General features: G+C 37.4%; 2 protein-coding genes and 1 long non-coding RNA gene across 3 annotated transcripts in view; 1 reads left to right on the forward strand and 2 right to left on the reverse strand.

Annotated features, from left to right (window-relative positions):
* Positions 1-11,137, reverse strand: part of lpgat1 (lysophosphatidylglycerol acyltransferase 1) — a 57,020-nt gene extending 45,883 nt beyond the window's left edge. The window contains exons 1-2 of the mRNA XM_037750402.1: positions 10,478-11,137; positions 7,683-7,935 (exon numbers count right to left, since the gene is read on the reverse strand). Coding sequence (XP_037606330.1) covers positions 7,683-7,920 — 238 coding nt within the window. The 5' untranslated portion in view covers positions 7,921-7,935; positions 10,478-11,137. The remainder of the gene's footprint in view (positions 1-7,682; positions 7,936-10,477) is intronic.
* Positions 11,091-13,881, forward strand: LOC119476838. The gene is made up of 3 exons (XR_005204117.1): positions 11,091-11,229; positions 12,361-12,493; positions 13,741-13,881. It is a non-coding gene; the product is annotated as an uncharacterized LOC119476838 (long non-coding RNA).
* ints7 (integrator complex subunit 7) lies at positions 13,672-26,368 on the reverse strand. Its single transcript, XM_037750401.1, has 20 exons — positions 26,157-26,368; positions 25,895-26,024; positions 24,473-24,619; positions 24,203-24,340; positions 24,068-24,114; positions 22,932-23,131; positions 22,636-22,758; positions 21,864-21,981; positions 21,594-21,728; positions 21,362-21,459; positions 19,962-20,201; positions 19,614-19,751; positions 18,340-18,546; positions 17,894-18,088; positions 16,645-16,748; positions 16,457-16,525; positions 16,097-16,229; positions 14,863-14,961; positions 14,215-14,400; positions 13,672-14,077 (listed from the first exon to the last, which is right to left on the reverse strand). The coding sequence occupies exons 1-20, from the start codon at positions 26,248-26,250 to the stop codon at positions 13,796-13,798; spliced, it is 2,883 nt and encodes a 960-aa protein (XP_037606329.1). The 5' UTR covers positions 26,251-26,368; the 3' UTR covers positions 13,672-13,795.
* Positions 26,369-26,860: the final 492 nt, after the last annotated feature.

Raw genomic sequence — 26,860 nt, forward strand, 5'->3', positions numbered from 1 at the left:
AGACATAATTTGACAAAGATCTGATGTACGATGGAGAATCATAAAGCTGTAAATTGTCTCAGTCTAACAGGTGCAACTGAGATAATTCAGGACAGTTAGAGAGATGTCAATCAAGCGTGATCTGCACACACCCACACAGTCCAGAGAATAAGTCTAATCAGCCAAGTAACTGATAACACTTGTGTGGGTGCACGATGGCTGTACAGAGGCTCTAACAAACCAGCAGCAGTTTCTCTTAAAGCTTCAGAGTGAGGTGATACACGTCGAGTTTACTCCAGCCCTCACTACTGCTCAGCACATCTGAAATATGATCAGTATTGTACCAAAACATTTATGCATTTTGAAGTTATGCATACAAACAGAAATGTGACGAGCTTTTTCTCCTGGTTAAGCAACGATGTTAAACCAATTCTCTGGTCCCGAGGGCTGGGTACTGATACTCGATACCTTTAAAGTATCGACAGATACAACCCAGTTCCAAGTAGTATCGAAACTTCTCCAGTCAAACGATACCGGCATTCGATCCTTTTTGTACCCAGATCTATAAAGAAACAACTATTTGTATGGTTTTACTGGCAGCCAATCAACACAGGCGTTCTTCACTTTAATGAGACACAGCAGCTACAACCCCGTACAGTCTGTGGTGTGGTGAAGTTTAGTGCCGCGTATTTGACGGAGTTGGCAGTTCAGTGGCAGTTTGCCACAAAAACGCCCAAAAGTACGGCTGTACTACACGCCTGTGGCGTCTGATAAGAATGAATGTGATGGTGGTGGCATTTTACCAAACTGAACGCTTCCACTCACGTGAAGAGTATCAAATGAAGTACTCCATTGGTTTCAGTATCATTTTAAGAGTACTGCTTCTGATACTGGTATCGTAATTTAAATGATAACCAGCCCTGGTCCCTGTTGTGGGACCAAATGTCATAGTATATACACGATATTAAAAATTTGAAATTATAACATTTTATACATCAAACAGCTATTCAAGGAAATAACTGGCAGATTAATTGATGAAAATAATCTTTAGTTGCAGCCCTAGTTGGTTTATTTTGAGAGAAATAAAAGGACGTGTGTGTGTGGCGGTGGTGAGTATGGGGTTATTGGTGGCGTTATAGCTGTGAACATAGGTGTAGCAGTTTGTGTACAGTTTATTTGTCAGTGAATAAATGCTACAGCTCCTCCGCTCAAGCAAGTTCAAGAGCCGAGCCAACTTCCTGTATCTAGCAACGCCAGCTCAGACTCTCTTAAGGTGGACCAGTTTTTCTCCTTTAAGTGACAAGCCACTCCTCTGAGTTAATCGGTTAAAATGCTTAATGTAAATAAAAGGACACAGAGGGATCTAAACAACTCACACATGTGTCTGGATGTTGTTATTCAGGAAAAACAACATGATGATAGATGATTTTGGTCTATGAAACGTCAGAAAATGGTGAAAAGTGTCCATCATAGTTTCTCATAGCCCCAAGTTGACATATTGAAATGACTTGTTTTGTCCGACCAACAGTCTCAAACCCAAAGATGCGTTGAAAGTCAATTGCATTTTGGAAGATCTAACTGTGTGGGTGAACTATTCATAAGTTAAAGGGGGTTTAAAACATCACAACAGTGGAAATGACCATCAGGATATGCAGCCTTATCTGTCTAGAGTGACCACTTGTGATTGGATCACATGATGCGGATCTCTATATGCAAATTAACACATACTGTAGCCTACATTATTTCCGTTTGCAAAGACCAAAAGCGTTGTTGTTTTTAACCGGGGGGGAAGACAGCAGTAGTATTTTCATATATATATATATATATATATATATGTTAGATCTGTGCAAACTGCAGAGCACCGGAACAAAAACACCAACACATCACCGACAACTTATTAAGCTATATAACTATATATCAAGGTATTTATATATTCGAGCGATCGAATCTCAATGCATCTTCAATGTGTCTTGGGTGCATTCACACCTGTACTTAGAGCTGTCCACCTGTGATCCGATTGCGAGACTTGAAAACATAACTCAAAACTGGGAAACAATGTGCTATCAATGTCTGCTATCTTACAGTCACCATCTCTGATCTCCTCACAGACCCAACAGACCACCCACTCATGGAACACGCAATGAAGACTTAATCCTGCTGGCTTTAGAGCACCTGTTTGTGCCCACTGTTGTGTGTGTGTGTGTGTGTGTGTGTGTGTGTGTGTGTGTGTGTGTGTGTGTGTGTGTGTGTGTGTGTGTGACACACTGATCAGGCCTCGTGCATGCTTTTGTCAACAACAGGGAAAAAGGGGGTCAGGTCAAAAAGGCAATACAAATAACCACGTAACAGTAACGCCACTTAATATGAATGCCGTTTCCTGCTAAACGTTCATACCTGAGGTAACTGTCGGACAAACAGGTTTGTTTTTTTTACAGGATGATTCATTCTTGACGCATGAAGCTGACAGTTCTCTGAAATGTACTTTTCAAATGATCAAGATTAATCCTGCAAAGTGGGCTAACGAATTGTAATTACCATAATTTGTTGCACCAAACGACACAGTGCATCTGTGTTTTAGTCAAAATGTGCCGACTGACTGAAAGAGGGAGCGTCAGCACAACACAAAAACACTATCAGAGTATGCTGTTGATGTTACAGCAATAGCTAATGCCGGGTACACACGACACGACAATCAAGATGATTTTGGGCTTGATTCCCCCTCCTGACGATCATCAGCAAAACCCCGATTCTTTAATGGTTCTAAAGATGATCTTTCCAGATGTTCCTGCGGTCTGAGGTATGTTAGGAGTGTTTTTATATCCCCCGATCGGCCTGTCCTGTTGTGTGTGGGGAACCCCGAGGACAGCCGATTACGCAGTCATGTGGGAAAGACAGATAGCCAATAGAGAACCAAGCTGACTGAAGAAGGAAGGACAACCACCGCCACCGTCATGGCGGCCGCGGCTAACGCATGAGCTAATGCAAAACGTGAAGCATAAAGTAGTAGTAGGATTAGGGCTGTACAATTATGGCCAAAATGATAATCACGATTATTGTTGATCAATATTAAAATCATTGATTTTAGCGACATAAACATTTTTATTGCACTTTCACATTAAAATAAACAGAGCTCTGATTTCACTTCCATGCTGCGCTACATTCCTGCTAATGTACAATGTAGAGCTGCACGATGTTGGAAAAAACTGACATTGCAATATGTTTTCTGCTATATATATATATATTGCAATATGAAATAAATACAGGAATATTCACCCTAAATTTATGTTAGCTACAATTTAAAGCTGAATGCTTCAATCTGGTGCACTTCGAGAGAAAATTTAGCAACATTAATTGGCTAGATAAACAATGTTATGCCCTCATTTAATCATAAACACACTGGTTGTACGGATAATATCTATCCCCAAAAAGTGAAGCCAAAACATCTCAATCACCAGCTGCTGGCTGTTAGTTTAGGAAGCGCTTGATTTGATATTTTCTATGAGCAGAAAGCAAATTTGAAACGTCAATATTGCAGGCGATCGTGTTCAGTTAATTGTGGGAAGCCAAAATTGTGATCGCGATTAATATTTGATTAATTGCCCTCAGTAAGTTGGAGCTCAGAAATGGAGGCCCAACTTGTTAATTTGTGGCAACAACGCAAGTGTTTATTTAACATTTCTCCATGTCTTCATCCATCCTTTGTGAATTTTCAGTACATAGTGCCAAAACATCGTTAATCTTCCTGCCTTCCAGCCTTTAACTGAGCATAGCTTTCTGCTCTTGAAATGTAGCCTCATGCAAGTATTTGACGTTAGCTAAATGCCACTAGCTTAACATAATGAGTTAAATCACACTAGTAAAGGGTTTATGATGCACCTGCTGAGCGAAGCAGCCGAGCTAATGATAGCAACATTAGCTTGGCTGGCCAGGGTGTTCTTTAATGAAACCGAGTGTCTTTCAAAGGGACAAAGCTCCGTTGTTTTAGCTATGGATGAATGACTTAATCACACACCTCTCTGGGTAGAGTTGAGCTGAACTCCAGCAGTTGTCATAATTAAATTTCTACAAGAACAACGGGGAGGATTTCTGTCTGGAGCTATATGAATATGTTTAACTGCGTCTCACAAGTGAAATCTGTCCTCTGACAGAGTACTGCAGCCTGACTCTGATATCATACCGAAAAAAAATCAACACCTAAAGACCTAAAGTCTGATCTTGTCTCTTTGGTACTACGTAAAGATAAGTAAAGATTATTGTACACACCCCTGTGTGTATTTAGGTAAAAATATTCATGGGTCCTGCTGTAGGCATGAAGAGCACAGCTCTTACTTGAGTTTCAAGTTTTAATGATTCACACTTGAGAATAACAAAACTAGCAGAGAGACTCTCACCTTCACCCTTCACTTAATGACTCAAACTCAGTGGTGGAATGTAACTAAGTACATTTACTCAAGTACGGTACTTTGAGTATCTCCATTTTCATGCTACTTTATACTTTTAGACCACTACATCTCAGAGGCAAATAATGTACCGTTTACTCCACTACATTTATCTGACAGCTTTAGTTACTAGTTATTTTTGTAGATTTGAATTACTAAAACAACTTTTAAATTAGTTGAAATGTTTTTTGTTTTTTTTAAAACCCAATTGCGATATGATTTGCGATATTTTACATCATTATTCTCATTTTTTTCATAGAATTTATTGCAGGAGTACAGGAGTTAACATGCATTTACATTTGCTTCCATATGATGTTCATGCTTATATCACTCCTACAATTTTAAATATATTTTATAGTGCTTTAGTAAAATTGATAGGAAATTAGAATAAAAATATAGAAAAAAAGAAAATAATAACAATAATAATACTAATAATAAATAAAACAATTCAAAACAAAACCAAACAAGAAAAAATATTATTATATGAATTATTATCATATTCACTGTAAAACATATTAACATGATTATGGTGTGATTTTTTGCAGGGATCTGTACCAAACAAATATGTTTTCTCATGTCCGTAGAAAGATTTTAAAAAGGCAGATCGCAAAACTACGGCGTACTGATGAAGTGCAGACGTTCCTCTGTTTGGTTCCCATTTAAATGATTCCGCAAGTTATCCAATTAAGCATGATGTCATGGCAGTTACACGCCCCATCGCTATGGCGATCAGCTGAGAAAAAGCACGTCGTACCAAAAGTTACTTGAGTCGAGCCGAGCTACGCAGTGGAAACACGCTTTATGATTTAAGCTTGAGATTTAACTTTAAAGTCACGTGCGTCAGTCTAGAAAGTTTTACTACAAATCATCTTTTTGTTCAAATTGTCCCAACGCTAAAGAATATACAGTATAATGTATGTCACTATTTGGTGCTGATAGTATCTACAAAGCACCATTGTTGTGCTTCTCCTGTGTGGAGGTGATGCAACATCCTCCATCTCTGATGTTAACCAAAGCTCAGCTTCCAGACTGCAGCGAGTCAAGCTGCGAGTGAGGATCCCCGTCTCCCTGACACACATTTAGCATTTCCTGAGTGCAAGACGAGTGCAGGCCGAACAAAACTACCATACAAAAATCTGTGTTGTATCTAATTTGTTGTATTGGAATTGTTTGCATTGATAACCAGTGGTACACATACAGTACATCATTTGCTGCTGTTACTTGGAAAGAATGCAGCAAAATATGCACTATAAGCGTGACAGTAGAACTGCGACCTTGGACAAAACCTGGAGCATCTAAATCGTATGTGTTGTCCACATTCAAAGGTCATTCACAGTGCAGAGAGCTGGTAGTTACACAGGACTGCCCTGTGAGGGAAAGGTAACAGGGTTGATTGAACCATCTTTGTCAAAGTGTTCTTGAATGTGGGTCACAACACTGATGCTCACACGCTCTGAATGCTGCTGACCCCTCCACTAAAAAGGTTTATCTAACGCTATGTTCCTATCACCAGTATTTATTATTCCGTACTGACTTACTGCTCGGATCTAAAGGCCCTGACACACCAAGCCGTCGGTCATCCGTCGGACAGTTTGGGGCCATCGGTGAGCGTCGGCCAAGTTTTTGCGATGTGTCCCGCGCCGTCGGCTCTATCCTGCCTGTGATGTAGTTCTTTCGGCGGATTTAGCATGTTGAATTGGCGGCGGAGCTTGTCAGTGACAGAAATCACTCTGATTGGCTGTTCAGCTTAAACGATTCAGTGCACGAGAAGAGAAACGGAAGTGAGGAAAGCAAGCCAACGAGTAAAGTCAAGAGGAAAAACACCGAAGGCTCTTCACATTGTTCATCTTCATCTCATCTGATCATTCCAACACACGGTATATATATATATATACGTGACAAGTTTTGTTGCATTGAAGTGACATTTAAAACGATTATGTGGCCTGACATCTCACTGTTCCCTAAGAACTGATTGATGACGCACTGTAGCTGCAAAAAAAAAAAAAGGAATAAATTCTGATATGACTGTTCAGAATAAGGTCACATTAATTTAAATATGCTGTGCGTCAGAATAAGGAGTACATACAGTATGGGATGGATCACAGCATAAAATAAATATAAGAAGTACCAGATTGAAAATCACAGTGTACATTACATCCGAGTCTAAATTAAACTTTAGACACCGTTGGCCTGATGTGGCTGTCTGGTGTCTCACTTCCACAACACCATCAATCAAGGTCTGTAACACGTATTAGTCAACACAAGACCAGGTGTTCTATAGGCTCTGCATTATTAATCAGTACGTCTTGTTGCTCGCCATGTTCACCACTTAGCAATTTGTAAGCATTTTGCTCGCAGCTCTGTGCAACCAAACACCGCTGACTGCCTGAATCACTTCAAGATATTCAACCAGCCGGCTGAGAGGAACCAACAAACACTCATAATACCCTGCTATTCTTCAACCTATATGTGTCAATTATGTGTGTTACTGTCTCTGTACAATTATTAGCCAAGTCTGTGCCTTGACAGTACTTAATAAAATAAAGTGTCTAGGGACACAACAATTATTTTCATTATTGATCAATCTGCCCACAATTTCTGTTATTCCATGAAATGTGAAAAGTGCCCAATTAGAGAGCCCAAAGTGACATATTCAAATGTTCGGTCTGCCCAAAAGTCCAAAACCCGAAAGGTAAGTCATTCACTGTCATTCACTGTTATGAGAAACAAAAGCAGCAAATCCTCACATTTGTGAAGCTGGAACTAACAAATGCTTCTCATCATTGAACGCTAAATAGTACCAGAAGCACAAATACTACAAAACGTGATCATATCTTAGTGTGCAAATTAGGGGTGTAACAATTATGGATGCACTGATACGGATACCAGAATCGGTTATCGGGTCCGATACTGTGCTCATGTACTCGTACTCGCAAAACGGCTCCGATACAACGGCACTGATACCACTTTACAGCAGCGTGACGTTAACCTCTCGTCACCATCTTCCGGGTCCTATCGCACGCGCTCACGCTCCTACTTTCTGACGGTGTGGGCGAGACGGGTATCGCTGCATCCCTAGTAACGATCCATCGATATGGATCGATGTATCGATTCAATGATCAACGATCCAATATCACCGATGGAAATTCACTGGTATTGGTATCAACTACTAGATTTCTGGTACCCTGACATCCCTAGTCAGTAGTATGTAGTAGGCGGTTTCGAATACAACCCTATGTGTATGAATCCTTGGACTAATCTTACCTGTATAACCTGCCATACAGCCCCACGAAGACACCATGGCCAGCAACCATTTGAACATGACCCCTTCGATGTGCCAGAAAGTGGAGCTGTCCCATATTCTCAGCGGCTGCAGGAGCACCAGGTACAAGCAGTAGGACGGGATGGCTACACAGTTGTTGAAGAACATGAACACAAAACGGATCACAGCTTTGAGCAGAACCCAGCCCAGTTTGCCGGCCCCGTCCAAGAGCTGTGCCATCCTGATACACACCGTCTGGAAAAACAGAGAGACAGCAGACAGACAGACAGCAGCAGTTAGCATCTCTGGTTTAAGCTAAAAGTCATGTGTGTGCACAACATTATCCTTACTGTAAACAAACTGGAAACAGGACACAAATCCGCTAATAACCTCAGTACAGTGTGGAAACCCAGAGGAGTGCCGCTAACCGGTTGAGGGTGAGGCTATTACACGGATTTAAACTGTAACACACGTGTAATAAAGAGAGTAATATCTATATCTATATATACATGCATACATACATACATATATAAAGTGACGGATGAAGGTAATTGTTGAGATAGGACTTAAAAACTTTTTTAACCAAATGACTAAATATAGAGTATATTTATATATTTAGTCATTTGGTTAAAAAATTATTGTTGTTGATTATTGTCTTGAAAATAAAAGACATTAAATTTGTTTAATATTTATTATTAAATATATAAATATGAATAAATATATTAAGCGACAGATGTACGTAATTGTTGAGATAAGAGTTAAAAACTTTTTTCTAATTATTAAAAAAAAAAATCTATATTTGTATAATAAAACATTATTATAGAAAAATGTCATTGTTTTATTACTTTAATATTTTAGTTTGATTAATGTCTTGAAAATAAAGATTTGTTTATTATGATTATTATTATTATTATTATTATTATTATTATTATTAATATTAATAATAATAATAAAAATAAAAATAATAGAGACGCTGTTTTCTGATTATTAATCAATAGGTTTTTATTCTGTGGCTATTTGTTTTGCCTGCTAGCTAACTAGCCTTTACAGTAATTAACTTTTTTTTTTTAATTATTAAAACATTTTTTTTTATATATTTGTATAATAAAACATTAAGGTAAGATAAGATATTCCTTTATTAGTCCCGCAGTGGGGAAATGTACAGTGTACAGCAGCAAAGGGGATAGTGCAAAAAACAAGATGCATCAGCTAACACAGTAAAAAAAGAGCTAAACAAAGTGTAACAAAATATGAACCATTTAAATAGAAGGAAGTATAAAAATTATTATAGAAAAAAGTAGTTTTCATTGTTGATTGATTAATGTCTTGAAAATAAAGATGTGTTTATAATTATTATTATTAATAATAATAATAATAATGTAATAAATTTGTATAATAAAACATTAATATAGAAAAAAAGTAGTTTTCATTGTTATATTACTTTAATATTTTTGTTCGATTAATGTCTTGAAAATAAAGATTTGTTTATTATTATTATTATTATTAATAACAATAATAATAGAGACGTTGTTTTCTGATTATTATTCAATAGGTTTTATTCTGTGGTTATTTTTTACAGTAATGCATGCAACTTTTCTTTTTAATTATTAAAACATATTTTTTTATATTTGTATAATAAAACATGATTATAGAAAAATATCATTGTTTTATTACTTTAATATTTTTGTTTGATTAATGTCTTGAAAATAAAGATTTGTTTATTATTATTATTATTATTATTATTAATAACAATAATAATAGAGATGCTGTTTTCTGATTATTATTCAATAAGTTTTATTCTGTGGCTATTTTTTACAGTAATGCATGCAACTTTTTTTTTAATTATTAAAACATATTTTTTTATATTTGTATAATAAAACATGATTATAGAAAAATGTCATTGTTTTAATAATTTAATATTTTTGTTTGACTAATGTCTTGAAAATAAAGACTTGTTTAATAATAATAATAATAATAATAATAATAATTATTATTATTATTATATATACATATATAAATATATAAAGCCACAGATTAAGGTAATTATTGAGCTAGGACTTAAAAACACAGTAAAAAAAGAGCTAAACAAAGTGTAACAAAATATGAACCATTTAAATAGAAGGAAGTTTTCATTGTTCATTGATTAATGTCTTGAAAATAAAGATGTGTTTATAATTATTATTAATAATAATAATAATAACAATAATAATGTAATAAATATAATATATTTGTATAATAAAACATTAATATAGAAAAAAAAGTAGTTTTCATTGTTATATTACTTTAATATTTTTGTTCGATTAATGTCTTGAAAATAAAGATTTGTTTATTATTATTATTATTATTATTTTTTTTTTTAATTTTATTTACTTTTTTTAAAATATTTTTTGTATAATAAAACATTAGTATTATAATATATATTATCATTAATAATAATAATAATAGAGACGCTGTTTTCTGATTATTATTCAATAGGTTTTATTTATTTATTTATTTGTATTGTATTTGTTTGTGCCTGCTAGCTAGCCATCTATCTTTACAGTAATGCAATCACAGCACCATAAAAGGACCAGGGGGGTCATATGCTAGCTGGCTAGCAGCTGAGTTAGCATAACGGGAATGTTAACAGATATGTGTGTCCGGTAATAAAGACTACAACAGAACTACAAAACACAAAAACACACAACCAATGAGAGAATGAACTGAAAGTCTTCAGGTGTGTTATGAGCCAGTAACTCTGGATACTCTGGTGTATGTATGTCAGTAATGTAGTTCAGTAAAGTGTGGCTCAACTCACCCAGTTAATGTCGCTGAAGCATCCAGAGGACGGCCAGAGAGAGGTGAAGCTAACCGCTAACCGTTAACCGTTAACCGTTAACCGCTAACCGTCGGAGCTCGAGCGGATAGATAAACGGTGTCACGTGCAGCAGCAGCAGCTAACCCGGTTAATAAACGGTTCTAAGTTAGCATCTTGATGCTAGTTGACGTCTCTCATAATAATCTCCCGGTAACGTTACAACAACAATCCCTAAACGGTAACACCGCGGGAGCACCCATCTAGCTAGCTCGCGCTATCCGGTGGACGGTGGACGGTTGACTCCCGTTAACGGTTCCGTTAGCTCCGTTAGCTCGCTAGCTAGCTGGCTAGCAAGCAGCTCCACTGTTTGGTCGCTGCTGGATCCATCTCAGCCGGAGACACCGGGATAATCACTCTGATGCTTCATCATCATCATCATCAGCTAGCTAGGACTGAGCTCTCCCGTTAACGGCTGCTCTGCTCCGGTTCGGTTCGGTTCTGTTTGGGCCCTGGAGGAGGATGATGAACGCTGCTGCTGGTTCTGGTTGTTGTTACACGGACTGAAGACGACATAAGCAGCCCATTAGATGAGGAGGCAGAGCGGTGTGTTGGTGTTGAGCTGACCGGGACCCGTTATCTTCCTCCAGAACCTCCTCGATCACACAGAGAGAGTCAATGTACACACGAGATCACAGGAGTCCGACCGGACACGAGTCCACGTCGCCTTCACAATAAAAGAGAGACAGATAGAGGTAGGTGTTGAGATTGGACTTTTAAATGACTAAATATAATATTATATATTTGTATAATAAAACATTATTATAGAGAAAAATATTTTTCCTTGTTTTAATAATTTAATATTTTGTTTGATTAATATATATATATATAAAGTGATATATATATATATACATATATATATATATATGTATATATATATATTAAGCAACAGATGTAGGTAACTGTTGAGATAGGACTTTAAAACTTTTTTTTTAATGATTAAAAATATTACTTTTTATTATTTTTTTTATTTTATATTAATAAAACATTATTATAGAGAAAAGGTTGTTTTCATTGTTTTATTACTTTAATATTTGGTTCGATTAATGTATTGAAAATAAAGATTTGTTCATTAATAATAATTATTATTATATATATATATTTATATATATATATATAGAGAGAGAGAGAGAGAGAGAGAGAGGGAGAGAAAAAAAATATAAATATATATCTATAAATAAATATAAATATATAAATAAATATAAATATATCAATATATAAATATGAATAAATATATAACCACGTTTGTTAGATTCTGCTCAGTATTTTGTATTAGATGAAAAGAAACCTTGCTTTCGTATGCCTAATGTCTTAAAAATAAAGATTTGTTTAATATATATACATACATATATACACACGTATATACAAATATATATTTATACACACGTATATATATATATATATATATATATATATATATGACATCAGTTGGATATTGTACTTTAGTAGTGCAAATTCCCTAAAAAATGTGCAATTAATATGTTGCATTGTGAAGCATGACTGGCATTGGAAATGACATCAATGCATCTTGACATAAAAAGGGAAAATTAATACATATAAATCTTAAATAAGTGTACAAATTGGAAAAAAAAAATATATATATATATATATACCAACTTGCAGGAAAGTATACAATCAAGAAAAGTAGTAGTAGTAGTGCCAAATGATGACTTTGGAATTCCTTGGTTTAAATATGGTATACAAAAATCACATTGCATGTACAGTAAAACGTTTTATTTTGAAAACCAGGGTGCGGAACTTTTATTTTGTTAATCTCTCGGACTTGACGCTCGTGTGTTCACCTGACGAGCTTCTCTCCGTTAAAGTGCGCAGACTCTCTGATGTCAGGAGCTGATGGTGGTTTCAGTATCCATCAAAAAGAAACTACTTTTCTAATGTAGTGACTGAATCTGATGATGACCTCATCTGAGATCATCTGGACTCATTTCCGGAAACGAGGTATTTTCAGATTACATCACCAGTGTGGGTGCATGAGTTCACTGGTACAAATCAATGTGTTTAGTTAAATTGTAACCGGAAACAGCTGGTGAGCTAATGGAGTTTGCATTCATTTTATGTTGTTATTGTATGTTAGAATTTGAGGTAGAGCTAAAGTGTTATAATGGGGGAACTAATATGAAAATATTCTAGTTTTGTAGGGTGATATAAAATGTTACACTGTCTGAATTAACACATGCAACCATCTATTCGAAAAGTCTAAATGCTGACATTTTAATACTGTAATTTAGACAAGAGTGGAGTTGACATGAGAGATTTTAGTGCCCTTTAGACAAAGATGTCCATTTAATGACTGTTCTGCCCCCTGATGGCTCTTTATGTTATCACACTTCGTGTAGAATAGATGACAGTAAATCCAAGGACTTTCAAATTGTCCTGGAGATTACTTACATGCATGAAATACTATTGGATACAGAATATGGACAGGGAATTAAAAGCAATTTTTTTTTACTCTGAAAATCTTCCCCCCTTCAGATTGAAGGCCTGTAATGTGTGGATGCTGAAACTGCAACCACAGACAACAAATTAAATTATAATAAACAAAGATTTTTCTTTAACACCCGTCTTCAATATCCACTTCTGTACAGGACTGAGAAATATGTACAATAATATACAATAAGTATTTGATTTGTGTCTCTTTTTGCATTTTATTTATAGGTTATTATGATTTTGTAGATATTTTATTTTTTATATTAATATGTATATATTAATATAAATATATATTTAAATCTCTATATATGAATATATATATATGAATATATATATATATATTATTTTGCATATAGGAGTTATTTGATTTGTTGACCAAAATGTGACATATTCATGTAAAAAAATAAAAAATAAAATACTAATTACAAAAAAATTCTGTAAATTTGTACCTTTGTAAATGTGCAAATTTAAGTGCTGCTACTACCGTTTCTATATTTTTATTTAATGCTGCTATTACTGTTTTTATTACCACCTATTTTTATTTATTTGTTTTAATCTTAACTACGATGAGGGAAGCCTGCAAAATATCAATGTACCTGAGTATAATGACAGTAAAGATCATTCTAAAATCTGATTATTGTGTCCTTTACACCTGGTGAACATTATTTTTGGAAGGATTACACAAAATGTGCAGCATTAAAATTGATTCTGGTCTTTTAATCATTGAAAAAAATATGTACATATTCAGTTTCTACAAGACAAAACAGGTCACAAGCTCAAGCTGTTTTTAAAAAGCACAGAGTGGACGTCCCGCTAGAAGCGAGCGTAGGCACTCCTCTGTGGAGCCGGCTGAGCTGCGCTCTGCTGCAGCTGATGGCGGAGCTGCTGGGAGTAAGGGTCCTCCAGGGATTTGACCGACACCGTCGTCTTGGGCCCGGTCTTCCACTCGATGCCGCTCTCGTCCACCACGGAGGCCTCCACGGTGACGGTGTGGGTGCCCAAGACGGAGAAGTTCAGCAAGAACTGGGTGCTGAAGTAGTCGTTGTGGGGTTCTACCCGCTGCTCGATCTCGTTAGTTTTAGTGTCGAGTGGAATCTGAAAGGGAAAAAACACGGAAATGAGACAAATATGTGAGTCGTATCATCATCGGAGCAGCAACAAATGGAGAATATAGTGTATAATAAAAGCATTTCCTAACTATCTGAGGAGCAACCAAAGATGAAGGCAGATACCTTGTACTCAGGTCCTGTCTTGCTTTGTAGGACTGAAGTGACGTTGAGACAGACGGATTGGATTTTTCTGAAGAGTCCTGGCGTGGAACCGTGCTGCACCACCCCCTCCACCTTCAGAGTCAGCTGCTGGCTGCTCTGCACTGGGATCGGTTCGCTCGGCGTTCGTGGAGAAGGAGAGAGGGCGAGCTGGAGAAGAAAAAAAAAAAAAAAAGACGTACATGGGTCAGATAAAGAAAGACTGTTGTATGTAGCTGCAACTGTACTGTTTGTTCCTTTTGCACTGCGTGTTGAAACACTTAAAGGGTTTGAGGGAGTTTGCCAAAAGGTTGATCTTTATAAGGTCATCAGTTATGAGGGTGTGGCTTTCCCATTCTTCCTTTTGTTGATGAAGTGGTTATTAACAATCAAAGGCATCCTATGTCGTCCCGAGGATATGTAGATCTAATAAACCTACACAAAGAGCAAGTTTAAAAGTGTAATAATGAATATATAAATCATATCCCTCATACATTAGTAATACACACGTTTACTTAGTAGTAGTGAGCTCGCTGTACTACTTTCTATCTATCATTCTGTTTGGCATCTATAGTTGTGAATTGGGATGTACATGTGTTTTTTTGCTTTTCTAATTAAAGTGAGTTACCGTACCTTGATGCTTGTTGACTGGAGCTTTTGGAAGAAATACCTCTGGAGAGACAGCGGGACCTTGAGCAAAGCTATGACGGCATCACAGAGACAACCTGTATGCTGCAAAACAATAACAGCAAACGAGCAAGGTTAGAACAGTTTAGAATGTTCTATCAGATTTTATTTGATTTCAGTTTTGACTTTTCAATTTCATTTGAGTTAGTTTTCAGAGTGTGTTTGCTAGTTTTAGTTTTTATATATTTTAGTTTTAGTTTGTTTTTGTTGGTGCCAGGTATAATGTCTCAGTATGTAGCTACATAAACATACAAAATAAATGGTTGGAGAACTGTATAGGAATGGCCATAATGTTTAATGTTTTATCTTTGTGCTACTTGTGTCCGATGTGAAGCGATTGTTACATAACGCCGTCTCCTGGAAGGTCAAATCTGTTAAATTTCTGTGGTTTAATGTCACGAGAGTTGACGGAAATTCATGCTGTCTCCTTTTTCTGGTAGTAATATAGGCCTTTTATTATGGAGGACTAAAGCTGCCATTATAATAAATAAATAAATGACTCAATAACTAATTGACTAAGTGACTAAGTAACTAACTAACTAACTAACTACATAAATACATACATAAATAAATAAATAAATAGATAAATAAATAAAGAAAGAAATGTAGAAATAAAAGCCTCAATTATCAAATAAATGTGAGGGTTAATTTGAAAATAAATAAAAAAATGAATGAATTAATTTTTATTTTCACTAGTTCTTTAAAAAGGCAATATTGGTTCAGTTTTCTTAAAGCATACATTTAATTTTTAGTTTCAGTTTACGAACACTATGTTTCACTACTTATTTTCGTTTTAATTTCAGTTTTAGTTCACTATAATAACCCTGCAAACAATATTTATATTTTAATTATTGACATTATATTTTCTATTGTCATTTTGCTTTATTTAACCAGGTAAAAGTCTTGTCGAGATTAAAAACATTAACAGGCCTGCATGGACAATATCCAGTTAAGACGCATATACATGTAGGAGTTAACAAAACAAGCTAAAATTAATTAAAAAAAATTATTAAAAGCAAACACCAAAGAGAACAAGTTATAAGAATACATACTACATATATAATACCAGATAAAAGCAGAGCATTTGCAGCCATTTGCACTTTGCATATCTGGACACCTTGCCAGTAAATCATTAGCATAAATAATTTAGCGATCACATGGTTTTCTATATTAATCTCACCAGGTGTGAAACAGGAGGGTGTTTCTTGGTGAGGCCCTCCACTTCCTCCAACACACGGCTGAAGACCGACATCATCCGTCGCTCATATTCGCTCTCTGTCTGGACCGACCCCAGGGTGCCATAGTCCTGAAAACTAGATTACAGAGAGAGAGAGAGACGATCTGTTAGAGACCAACGTCTGCAAGGAGAACGCCTTCAGGGTGTTGTGTGTGTTATAGTAGCAAAGCACTTTCAATAGAAAACACTTGAGTACATGACACAGTGAAAAACCCTTTTATCAAATGAAATATATTTATTTTCATTGCGTTTGACTACGTTTATTTCTCCTAAACAAATTAATTCAAATCACATAGTTCTCACCTGGCTGCCTGTGGGTCCAGTATCAGCGCCTCGATCACGTGGGAGACGAGCAAACAGCTCTGTTGTTGTCTGAGCAGCAGACGGTTAAGAGAAACATTAAAGACAGAAGACATCACAGCAGAGGAACCAGGGTTGTCATCATAAAAAAAAGACAGACGTGATGTGACTGAGGCGGGTTTTGAGGATACAGCTCCACATTGCGAAGGGTGGCGTAATCGGCGTCAAACGACGACTGGTGTAGATCGGCGTAGCGAGCTGCGAGACTTCTGAACTCATCCATGCACACCTTCATCTGGGAAAAGAGGTGAATTGATGATTAACTACATTTGGAAACATTAACCATCTCATCACCTCAGATTAAAGGGCCGGACCATTATTTATTTTATTGTTTTTTATGTTTTTATATCATTCTGTAGCTTCCCAGTAGTGTTCCTTGTGTGTTCAAATTTTGACCAAAGTGTGTACGTTTTAGCATCAAAATGCTATTTTCCCCGTCAAGCTCTTCTAACAACTTTTTCCCACGTGATCTGACGTAGGTTTCTGCATGATGACGCTGCTACATGTACAGTATATAAATATACCCTTATAGTGTTACATACAGTAACTTCGATGGTGGTCTGCCTGCTCCCAGTTTGGAGAAGCAGACAGGAGTGCCGACACGGGAGCTAAGCAACGTACTGCTGTGTGAACGCCACATTAGTTTGGATCCAGAAGTCACACAATAACTCAAACAAACTACCCGATCGAGGCAGCGGTAGATCAGCAACTTCTGTCTGGTGATATATAGGACGGCGATATTACAGCTTCAATTTCCCGTCAGAAAGGGCGAGGTAAAGGTGTCAAAATATTCAAAATATAGTGTACACTTCAACTGATATTGATTTTTTTTTTAGATGTAAAATACGTTTTTCTGCTGCTCCCGTCCACAGCCGCTTTACCTCGCCGTCAGACAGCCCTTTCCGATGGGGAACTGAAGCCGTTATATTGCCGTCTTACATATCACCAGACTCCATTCACAAAAACAGTAACTTTACCTCACAGAATGCGGGAGTATAGTTTCATTTATTTCCAAATTTAGCACAGCTAGGTTTGACTCAGCTAGCGATACTGTAGCATTCATAACCTTATTGACTAGCTCAGATTAGCTTACTTGGGTATCCTAAGTCACTGATTTTTGCAACAGCTGAGTGGGCGTTTCCATTTGAAAAAAACATAACAGAACATAAATGGACCCGCCCTTTAAGTTCAGGTCCTGATTATGAATATGTGTCAAAACTTCCCCTAAATGACCACAAATTGATGCCATCTAGCAGTGTGGTGAGTGTGTGGTGAGTGTGTGGTGAGTGTGTGGTGTGCTACAGCATGTTACAACATGATAGGTGCCATTCCCTGCAGGCGTAGACGACTGTAACTACCACGCTATAATAAGTGTTTTACCTGCATGGCGATGCGGCCGCACCGCTGCAGGTCATTGCCTGAGGTGAGGGCGATGGTGGTGGCGATGGCCGGAGGGGGGCTGGTTTTCAGGCTGTTGCAGGTACAGATGAGCTGCGACAGGGCCTGCAGGGTGTCGATCCGCAGCTTGATGAACTCACACTGGAATGTAAGCGGGCTCAGAGGAGTGCTGGCAGCCTGGAGGAAGGGATTAATCAGATAACAGGACATAAACACCACAGTTGAATGTCGCCACAGTGTCTAGTTGAGTTGACCTAACAAGATACAATCAGGTATTAGCTGACTTAATCCATTAACAACTTGAGATGCTGTGAAATCGGCTTCAAGACTCTCCAGACGGAGCAGCTTTCAGCGTGTGTCACTGGTGAAGTGGGAGGATGAATTGTATTAATGTTTTATGACAAGCAGATGCCCGACAGTGAACTGACTGTGAGGGAAGCGATGCCCTTTTGGTAGGAGCGCAGGGCCTCAGCGATGGCGCTCATGGCTCCGCTGTAGTCTCCGTCCTCCACGTGACTCAGGCATTGCTCCGCCTGGGAAAACTCCTTCAGGCTGTTCAGCCAGAAGTAGAAGTGCTCCGACGCCACGCGGGTCCGCATACTCTGGTACAGCTCGCTGGAGAACTCGTGGCATCCCTGTAAGATTAAGGAGAATATTTCATTGTGTGTCCGGTGCAGGATTTGGCAGCACGGTGTCACTGTGGCTTCTTCAGCTGTTGTGACACCTTTTAATTCAAACAAATAGATGCTTCTGCCTCAGGAGACCAGTTCTACAAAAGACTGAAGGGTTAAAGGGATAGGTCAGGTGTTTTGAAGTGAGGTTGCATGAGGTACTGATCCATATTCAGTGTACTTGACGCTCGGCACGCCCCCAGCTTGGAGAAACAGACGGGAGTTAACGCACGGAACCAAAGTAATGTACTGCTGTGGACCGGGTCGGCAGCCAAACAGATTTTAGACACCTAAAAGAAAGGCTCACCTAGAAAGATCAACATCAGTTGAAGTGTACGCTCAATTTAGAATATTTTTGCCGTCAGACAACTATACAGTTAATGTTTCCAACAGGAAACTGAAGCCGTTGTATCCATCTATGCTCTCGCCAAAGCAACCAGACTCCACTGAAAAAAACAGTAATTTTACATCACAGAACACGGGGAGTTGTTGGTCTATTGCTGCCTCTATCGGTTAGTTTGTTTGTGTTATTGTGTGACTTTGGTTAGTCGGATTAACCAAAGTCACACAATGACAGAAACAAACTAACCAATCGAGGCAGCGGTAGACCAGCAACCCTCTTGTGTTCTGCAAGGTAAAAATGAGTTTTTTTTCAATGGAGTTTGGTGGCTTTGACTTCGGCTTCAGTTCCCTGTTGGAAAGGGCTGTCTGACGGCAAAGTAAAGAGGTGAAAATATTATAAATATAGCATACACTTGAGCTGATATTGTTTTTTTTGGTGGGTCTTTCTTTTAGGTGGCTAAATTCCTTTTTTGCTGCCGTCCCCTTCCACAGCAGTACATTACTTTGCTCCCATGCGGTAACTCCTCTCTGTTTCTCCAAACTGGGGTGGTGCTGACCGCCATCTACTGTAGGTAATACACTGACTATGGAAAAGTACCTCATACAATCCCACTTCAAAACACACAAACTATCCTTTTAAGCTTCATTTTAAATTATATGTCTGGTTGTGTACAAGCAGAGCAGATTACCATGCGTGAGGCTTGTCTTGCGATGCGGTACACCGTCCAGCCGTTAGCCACATTCTCCAGCTGCTGTTTGATGACAGTCTTCACTTCGGCTGACAGAGACGATTGGCTAGCAACAAAAATCACTGTTGCCAAGGAAACCTGCAGAAATCCCAGTGTAAGAGATGAGTGTTGAAATCCCAAATCAGAGACAAACAAGAACAATAAAACAAATAGAAAAAGGATTTTAAAGCTGAATGCAACGTCAGCTATTCTAACATCGTTGTGGGTTAGCAGTAATGCTTAGGCTAAAAAATAAAACTTGAATTTACAGCCTAAGCAGCAGCAGCTGATGTGTGACTCATCTCTCACCAGAAGCTCCTGCTGCTTGTCAGTGGAGGAGTGACTGGCCACTCGGTAGAGGTCCACCAGATCTCCCAGCATACCATCGCCCAGCACCGGCAGGTGGGTGGCGATGGCTGCCAGAGCGTGGCACATGAGAACGCGAGAGGAGTCGCAGGATAAGTGGAGCTGGCCGAGCAGGAAGTCCACCGCCGACTGGCTGAGATGAGGTCGACTTTTCAGCAGTTTGACCAGTGAGGTGAGAGCCGTCTAGGGTTGACAGGAAAAGAAACGCAGAAAGATGGATGTTACGGAAGAGACGACGGTTGGTTGATGGTAAAACACCTTCTTAGTGATCAATCATCATTACAGACATTTGTAGGAGGTAGATGGCAGTGAGTTTGATGTTTTAGGTAAGGTGTGCAGGTATTATGTCTGTCAGTGTAAATCATTTTGCTCTCCTTAGTTGCAATCATTTGTCCAACAGATATTAAAGATGGACGCTGCATTTGTAATATCTTTGGTATCAAACAACACAAATAAACAGAGTTTGAGATCTTTTTGTGTCTTAAAAGTCAAACTACTCACTGGAACATAATCGTGTGAGCCAACTGCTACAAGCATTTTTATTTATTATTATTATTTTTTCTTTTTGTCCCCTTTACCTTCCACTCTCTGGATATATATAGTTATGTTATGTCCTATTTTATAGGTATCCCTTTAAAATGAAAAGAAACAAACTATAAAATAAGGCTGAGAGACTTTGTTTTTGGTATAAGACACTTTCTTTTTTTACTATTATTATTCCTGTTCTTTGAAAATGTACCATATCCCTTTTTTCCCCTATGGCTTTTATATCCATTAGTACCGCCTGTGGATGTAATAATAATAATAATAATAATAATAATAATAATAATAATAATAATAATAATAATGCATTTTGATATAAATAAATAAAAAGTAAAAATACTGCATCCTAAATGCCCCACACTCTGCAAAGTTTTACATTTCTGTGTTATATATTTTATTATCGAGAACATTCGGCAGCATGGCGCTTTCCCCCGACTTCACTGACTACGGCTGGAAATAGTTTGAAATGTGATACTATTGTTAATAATATATCTGAGTTTTCCTTCATGTTAAAGGCCATTTTAATTTAACAAAAGAGGTCAAACTTCTCGAATGTCAAATATTTTACAAACACAAGCAATCCTACAACAACTTAAATAAAATACAATCTCAAATTCAAATTGCTTAAATTTTGATTTAAATCTGATTCAAAAATAAGTAAATTACAAATCTGACCCAGCATTTGATGCCAGTTTACAGAACTTGACAGTTTTCTTTACTATGTGATATGAACACATTTTTATTCTTGATGTATTCATCAAATAAACGCTCTCTGCCTTGTGGTTATAAAGTCGTCTTACTTTGAGTGTGGCCTGAGAGCTGGAGCTGCTGTCTTGACTGCAAAGCATCAGAAGGGACTCCACTCCCAAAACTGTGTCCTGCTCCAGCTGTACGATATCTGAGGAGGAGAAATAATACAGCAACACTTTGGCACACGAGAGCATAAAACATCAGTGGGGTGAACGTGAGGTGAAGTTATTGATGAGCATTAGAATAATCTCTAACCCAGGGCATTTACTTGCTGTAACTAACCTTTTTCTGGACAGGAGATGGCGATGTTTGAGAGCACTATGACCCCGTGAGCGGCCACGGCCAGGTTGCTATGGTAACAGCATTCTTGTGCCAGTTTAACCAGGTCAGTGAGTCGGGGGGGAACCGAAGAGCCACCTGAGGAGAATGTTAGAGAGGAGTACACATCAGTTCCAGAGTCGTTCCCTTCTTTACACAACAGAAACAACAGCGATGGAAAGAAATTCACAGTGTGACAAAAGCACTTGTGTTGTATTTAAACGTGAACACAACCTGTCATATTATTAAAGTACTGCTTGATTGCAATAGTTCCAGAGAGGGTGGAGAGGACAGCCAACATCCCCAGCTTCAGGCTGTTGTAAGGGCTGGTCAAGGCACATTCACACAGCGTCTGCAGAGATGAAACACAGTAGATTACCTACAGATATTAAACCAACATGAAGACAGCTCTGCGGTGTCAGAATCTGAAACTTTACGAGGCTGTGTCCACAAAAACATTTTTTTTCCCTGAGGCCATCGTATATTTTTAATTCCTTGCAATGGGAGCGGCACATATTTACGACATGTCAAAAACGGCAGTAGTGTAACAAGGCGCTGAGTGTCTAGCAAATGTGTTTTATTATGAGTATGTTGTGGTCTTATTGTGTTTGTTATGCTATTGTTTTTATTGTTTTTACTGTGGACTTTATGTTGTTGTCATGTCTGGAGCACTGGACCAAACAAATTTCCCTGTGTGGGATAATAAAGTTGATCTGAATCTGAACTAAACGATTGTATTCATCGAGATGTTTCCTCGCCAACAAAATCTCATGAACCCACATAGATCGGCAAGTCCGTCCTCTCTTCCTACAGCCTTCCCTTTATTCAAAGCAAGCACTCTACCTTGTACCGACATGTCATAGCAGCCAGACGCAACCGAAGCGTCTCAACTGAAAAAACGCTGCGTCTCCAAAGCGCTCTCAAGCGCTTCCAGCTGAGCGTTTTCAGAAGAGCGCCTGGCGTTTTCAGCTGGGAAAAAAAACGTTTTGGTGGACACAGCACCTACCTGAGTGTTTTCTCTGATCCAAAGGTGAGGAGCCTTTTTAGCCAGCAGCTTCAGGTCATTAATCGCGAGTCTCTTCACAGCTCTCCTTGGGTCGTCTTTCAGGTATTGAAGGAGGAGCTGCAGCTGTACAGATAAGAGATTGAATAAAAAAGTAATTTAGATTCCTAAAAAAGGTACAAATGTTAATAATAGCAACAGAGCTACGTCATCAACAGCCAAACGGCAAAGATAAACATTTGTATGTGTGGATGTCCCATCACAGTAACTACCCAATAACAATGAGGTACAGCTCTGACCTGCTTTGGGATATCGATGAGGGAGGAGGCAGCGAGCTGGGTGAAGGTGTGCAGGGTGACAATGACCATGGGGGTGGAGGGGTACGAGTTGACCAGGTGCTGCAGAAGCTCTCTGCTGCTGGAGGCCAAGCTGGCGTCGTGATGCATGTGCTGCAGCATGGGGATCAGCTTCAGCTTCAGCTCCACCGGAGTGTCTAAAGCTGAGGGTGAGACATCAAGTTCAAGAGGAATGAGAACTCTACAGACAACACAACACAACACAACACCTATCTGCTGAACGGTGATGAGTGATGGAAATGACTTGTGGATTTTGTCAAATATGTATTCACAGTACATCTTTCAGCGCCGGCTCCAAATATCCAGACATTCATATACTCCTCGAGTTAGTATTTGAATGTACATTTCAGAGTTGCATGTTTAATTTTGATTATCAGATGGACCGTATTTATTTTAGTGTGGACAACAATGTTCACACTAACCACATTTTAATGCTCATTTGTTCAATATAAGTTTTAAAAAGTTGTCTAAACTATGACGTCCGTGGATGTATTCACTATTAGTCACCTGTTTTAGGCCTTGATTTGTTTTTATTTAAATTTTGGATAGTTGTTTGGAATATTCATTAAATATTCAAAGCTTTCTAGTTTCAACATTTTTATTGACGTGTGTGTAATGCAGAATAGGCCTATGGAATGGAAAATGGCCTATGGAAAACATAATAATAACAATAACCAAGAAAGACGGAGATTTAAAAAAGAAAAAGAAAAAAGAAATAAAAAATAATAATACAAAATAATAAAAATGAAATTAATATATATATATATATATATATATATATAAATAAATAAAATATAAATATCTTAAAATAAAAAAAATACAATAAATAAAAAACAAAATAATAATACAAATTAAATTACATTAAATGAATTATTTTCAAAAATAGATAGATAAAAAAAAAGAACCCGACTGACCATCAAGACGTTGTAAAATCATCAAAATTGAAATACATATGTCATAAATTCCAAAAGTACGGGAACATAGTCATAATTATATATAATATATATATTAGACAAATATACACTCAAAGCTCTCTAAAAGTGATCTGGGACCTTTTTAGTTTTTAATAAATATTTTACCTTGAATCATCTCACTGACTTTGTTGCAAATCCCCGCTGCAAAGTCTCTGAAAACACACCAAATTTATGTTATACAAAACATCGTCACATATATATACAGCTACATGCAGGAGAAGCAAGAATAATGTTCCGTACTTTGACTGTGCAGAGAAGCTTGCAGCAGCATATATGGCCGCCTCCACTTCTACGTTGTCATGGGAGTCCAGACTTTGGCGAATACTGTGGTGGGCATTCTTCCTGTCTGGGATGATGGAGGCCAAACTACCAAGCATCCTGAACAGAAACAACCATTTTAACCTTCAGATGAGCTGACAAACAAGTATTACTCAGAAGTACGAGATGTCGGTCTCTGTGCCAGCCAGCAAAAAGGAAAATCTTACATTTTATTTTTTAGTACATTATTACCTCAGAGTGATGGCTCTGGCCACGGGGTCGTTGCTGTGGATGACCGAAAACACCCTTTTCACAAATTCGTCCACATTGAGGATCTTTTCCAGATGTTTCTCGCTCTGTTGAGTCACTTTCAGCACACAGAGGTGCAGAAAATTGTTCCTGAAATCAGAGAGACAAGCGCACACCATAGACATGTTACTAATGATTACTTACTGTTAATTAACTGGGGCTATCAACGTGAATTTAAACACATTTATGAATATATGTACTGTATATTTGTTTTATCAACTTGTCCTACCATTTTACCACTTCTATTATTATTGATATGTTCTGTGATGTTCTGTTTTAGCAGTTACCATATTGTTTTACTTTATTTATCTGCTTTTATTGTCTTGTGAAGCACTATATAAGTGCTATATAAATAAATGTATTATTATTATTATTACTTTTGACCAGGTGTACCTAACAAAGTGACAACTGTATCTATGACAGTTGTCAGTTTGATTGCAATCATCAGAAATAGAGATAAGCTATAATCAGAATTGGAAAAATGTTGTCACTTAGCAACTACGGCCGTGTGTATTTCTCCATATATTGATCGTTTTGATAGTTTAACATTATTTACAAAGCACTTAAAACTCCTTTATAGTATAAAAGACCTGATAATCTCACTTTATACAATATGGGACCTTTAAATCCTACCTTTGTGAAGGTTATAATGTTCAGTTTTTATTGAAACTGGGCGTTGATTCAGCTTTATGATCACTTTTCAGGATGTAATTAGTAGTGCTGTTGAATTGTGTTGTGTATTATTGATAGGTGTGTGTAATATTTAGATGTATTGCTGTTGTAATCTTGTAAAAGAGTGCATTACTTTTGACCAGGTGTACCTAATAAACTGACAACTGTATCTATGACAGTTGTCAGTTTGATTGCAATCATCAGAAATAGAGATAAGCTATAATCAGAATTGGAAATATGTTGTCACTTAGCAAATACGGCCGTGTGTATTTCTCCATATATTGATCGTTTTGATAGTTTAAAACTATTTACAAAGCACTTAAAACTCCTTTATAATATAAAAGACCTGATAATCTCACTTTATACAATATGGGACCTTTAAATCCTAACTTTGTGAAGGTTATAATGTTCAGTTTTAATTGAAACTGGGCGTTGATTCAGCTTTATGATCACTTTTCAGGATGTAATTAGTAGTGCTGTTGAATTGTGTTGTGTATTATTGAGAGGTGTGTGTTATATTTAGATGTATTGCTGTTGTAATCTTGTATTAGACATGCATGTACCTAACAAACTGACAACTGTATCTATGACAGTTTGCTGGCAATCATCTGAAATAGAGATAAGATATAATCAGAATTGGAAATATGTTGTGAATGAGCATCTATCTGTCTTTCAGCTGTGAAGCCTCCATACCCCAGCCTGAAGATGTCTGCTAGCTTCAGGAAGGCAGAGTTGATGAGGATGGGGAAAGGGTACTTCTGGAAGAGTTTAGGGAAGAGCACCACAGCCTCACACTGCTCCCCCAGCTTCCCCGACCTCAACCCTGCAAGTAAAGCAAGTTCACAGGTCACAACAGAGCAGAGGACGTCTCATATATAGTCTGGAACATTTAACAAAACCAACACCTGGAGAATAAACAACACACAGAAGATGCTAACGTGTTAAGCTAACTCACCTTTATCCAGCTCCATGAGAGCAGAATTAGCGTCCAGTTCTTGTTCTCCATAACAAGCCTCCGATAAGAAGGACCGGGCAGTAGAAAGAGACATTATTCTTTAGTTTTTACTAGATAAAACAGTATTGACAGCAGTAATGAGCCGTTAGCATCTCATTGTACTGGCGGTGAACAACCGGATGTTACAGCGATAATATTTCCGGTCTGGTTTTGGTTTTCACAATAAAAGCACTAGTTACATTTTGAAGCTTCATTCAAATATCTTTGTAGTAAACAATTCTTAGATTCATTATTTTCGTTTAAACTGGTGCAAAATACTATATCTTCTTTCTTTTCTCTCCATTTATTTAATTAATTTATTTAAGGTTTCTATCTTACCACCATGAACTATACTACTGTAGTACTTATTACTTTTAATTCTAACTCTAATTAAATTATTTTTAAAAATATTGTTTTTATTATTTTTTCTGTAACTTTACCTCTAGGGTTGAGAAGAAGGCTGGGCCTGTCTCTGTGTGGGAGTGGGAGGTGATGTGTATGTGTGTATTTATGTATGTACTGTATATATCATAGACTAAGCTACTGGAGTTCCCTGCACTATACTCATTTTTAAAAGTCTCTTCTGCACTATATTCACTTTTTTTAATCGTCGTGTATCACAGCTGTTACCCTGCACTATATTCAGTTTTAACAGTTTTCTTCAT

Source organism: Sebastes umbrosus, chromosome 18, assembly GCF_015220745.1.
Source record: "Sebastes umbrosus isolate fSebUmb1 chromosome 18, fSebUmb1.pri, whole genome shotgun sequence".
Taxonomy (NCBI): Eukaryota; Metazoa; Chordata; class Actinopteri; order Perciformes; family Sebastidae; genus Sebastes; species Sebastes umbrosus.

Excerpts from the sequence above, each read along its gene's own strand:
- ints7 (XM_037750401.1), bottom strand. The coding sequence starts at position 26,250 with ATGTCTCTTTCTACTGCCCGGTCCTTCTTATCGGAGGCTTGTTATGGA. Across the intron at positions 21,729-21,863 it reads GTACTTTAATAATATGACAG|GTGGCTCTTCGGTTCCCCCC; the intron begins GTTGTGTTCACG and ends CATTCTCCTCAG. Across the intron at positions 14,962-16,096 it reads ACCCTCCTGTTTCACACCTG|CATACAGGTTGTCTCTGTGA; the intron begins GTGAGATTAATA and ends ATTGTTTTGCAG.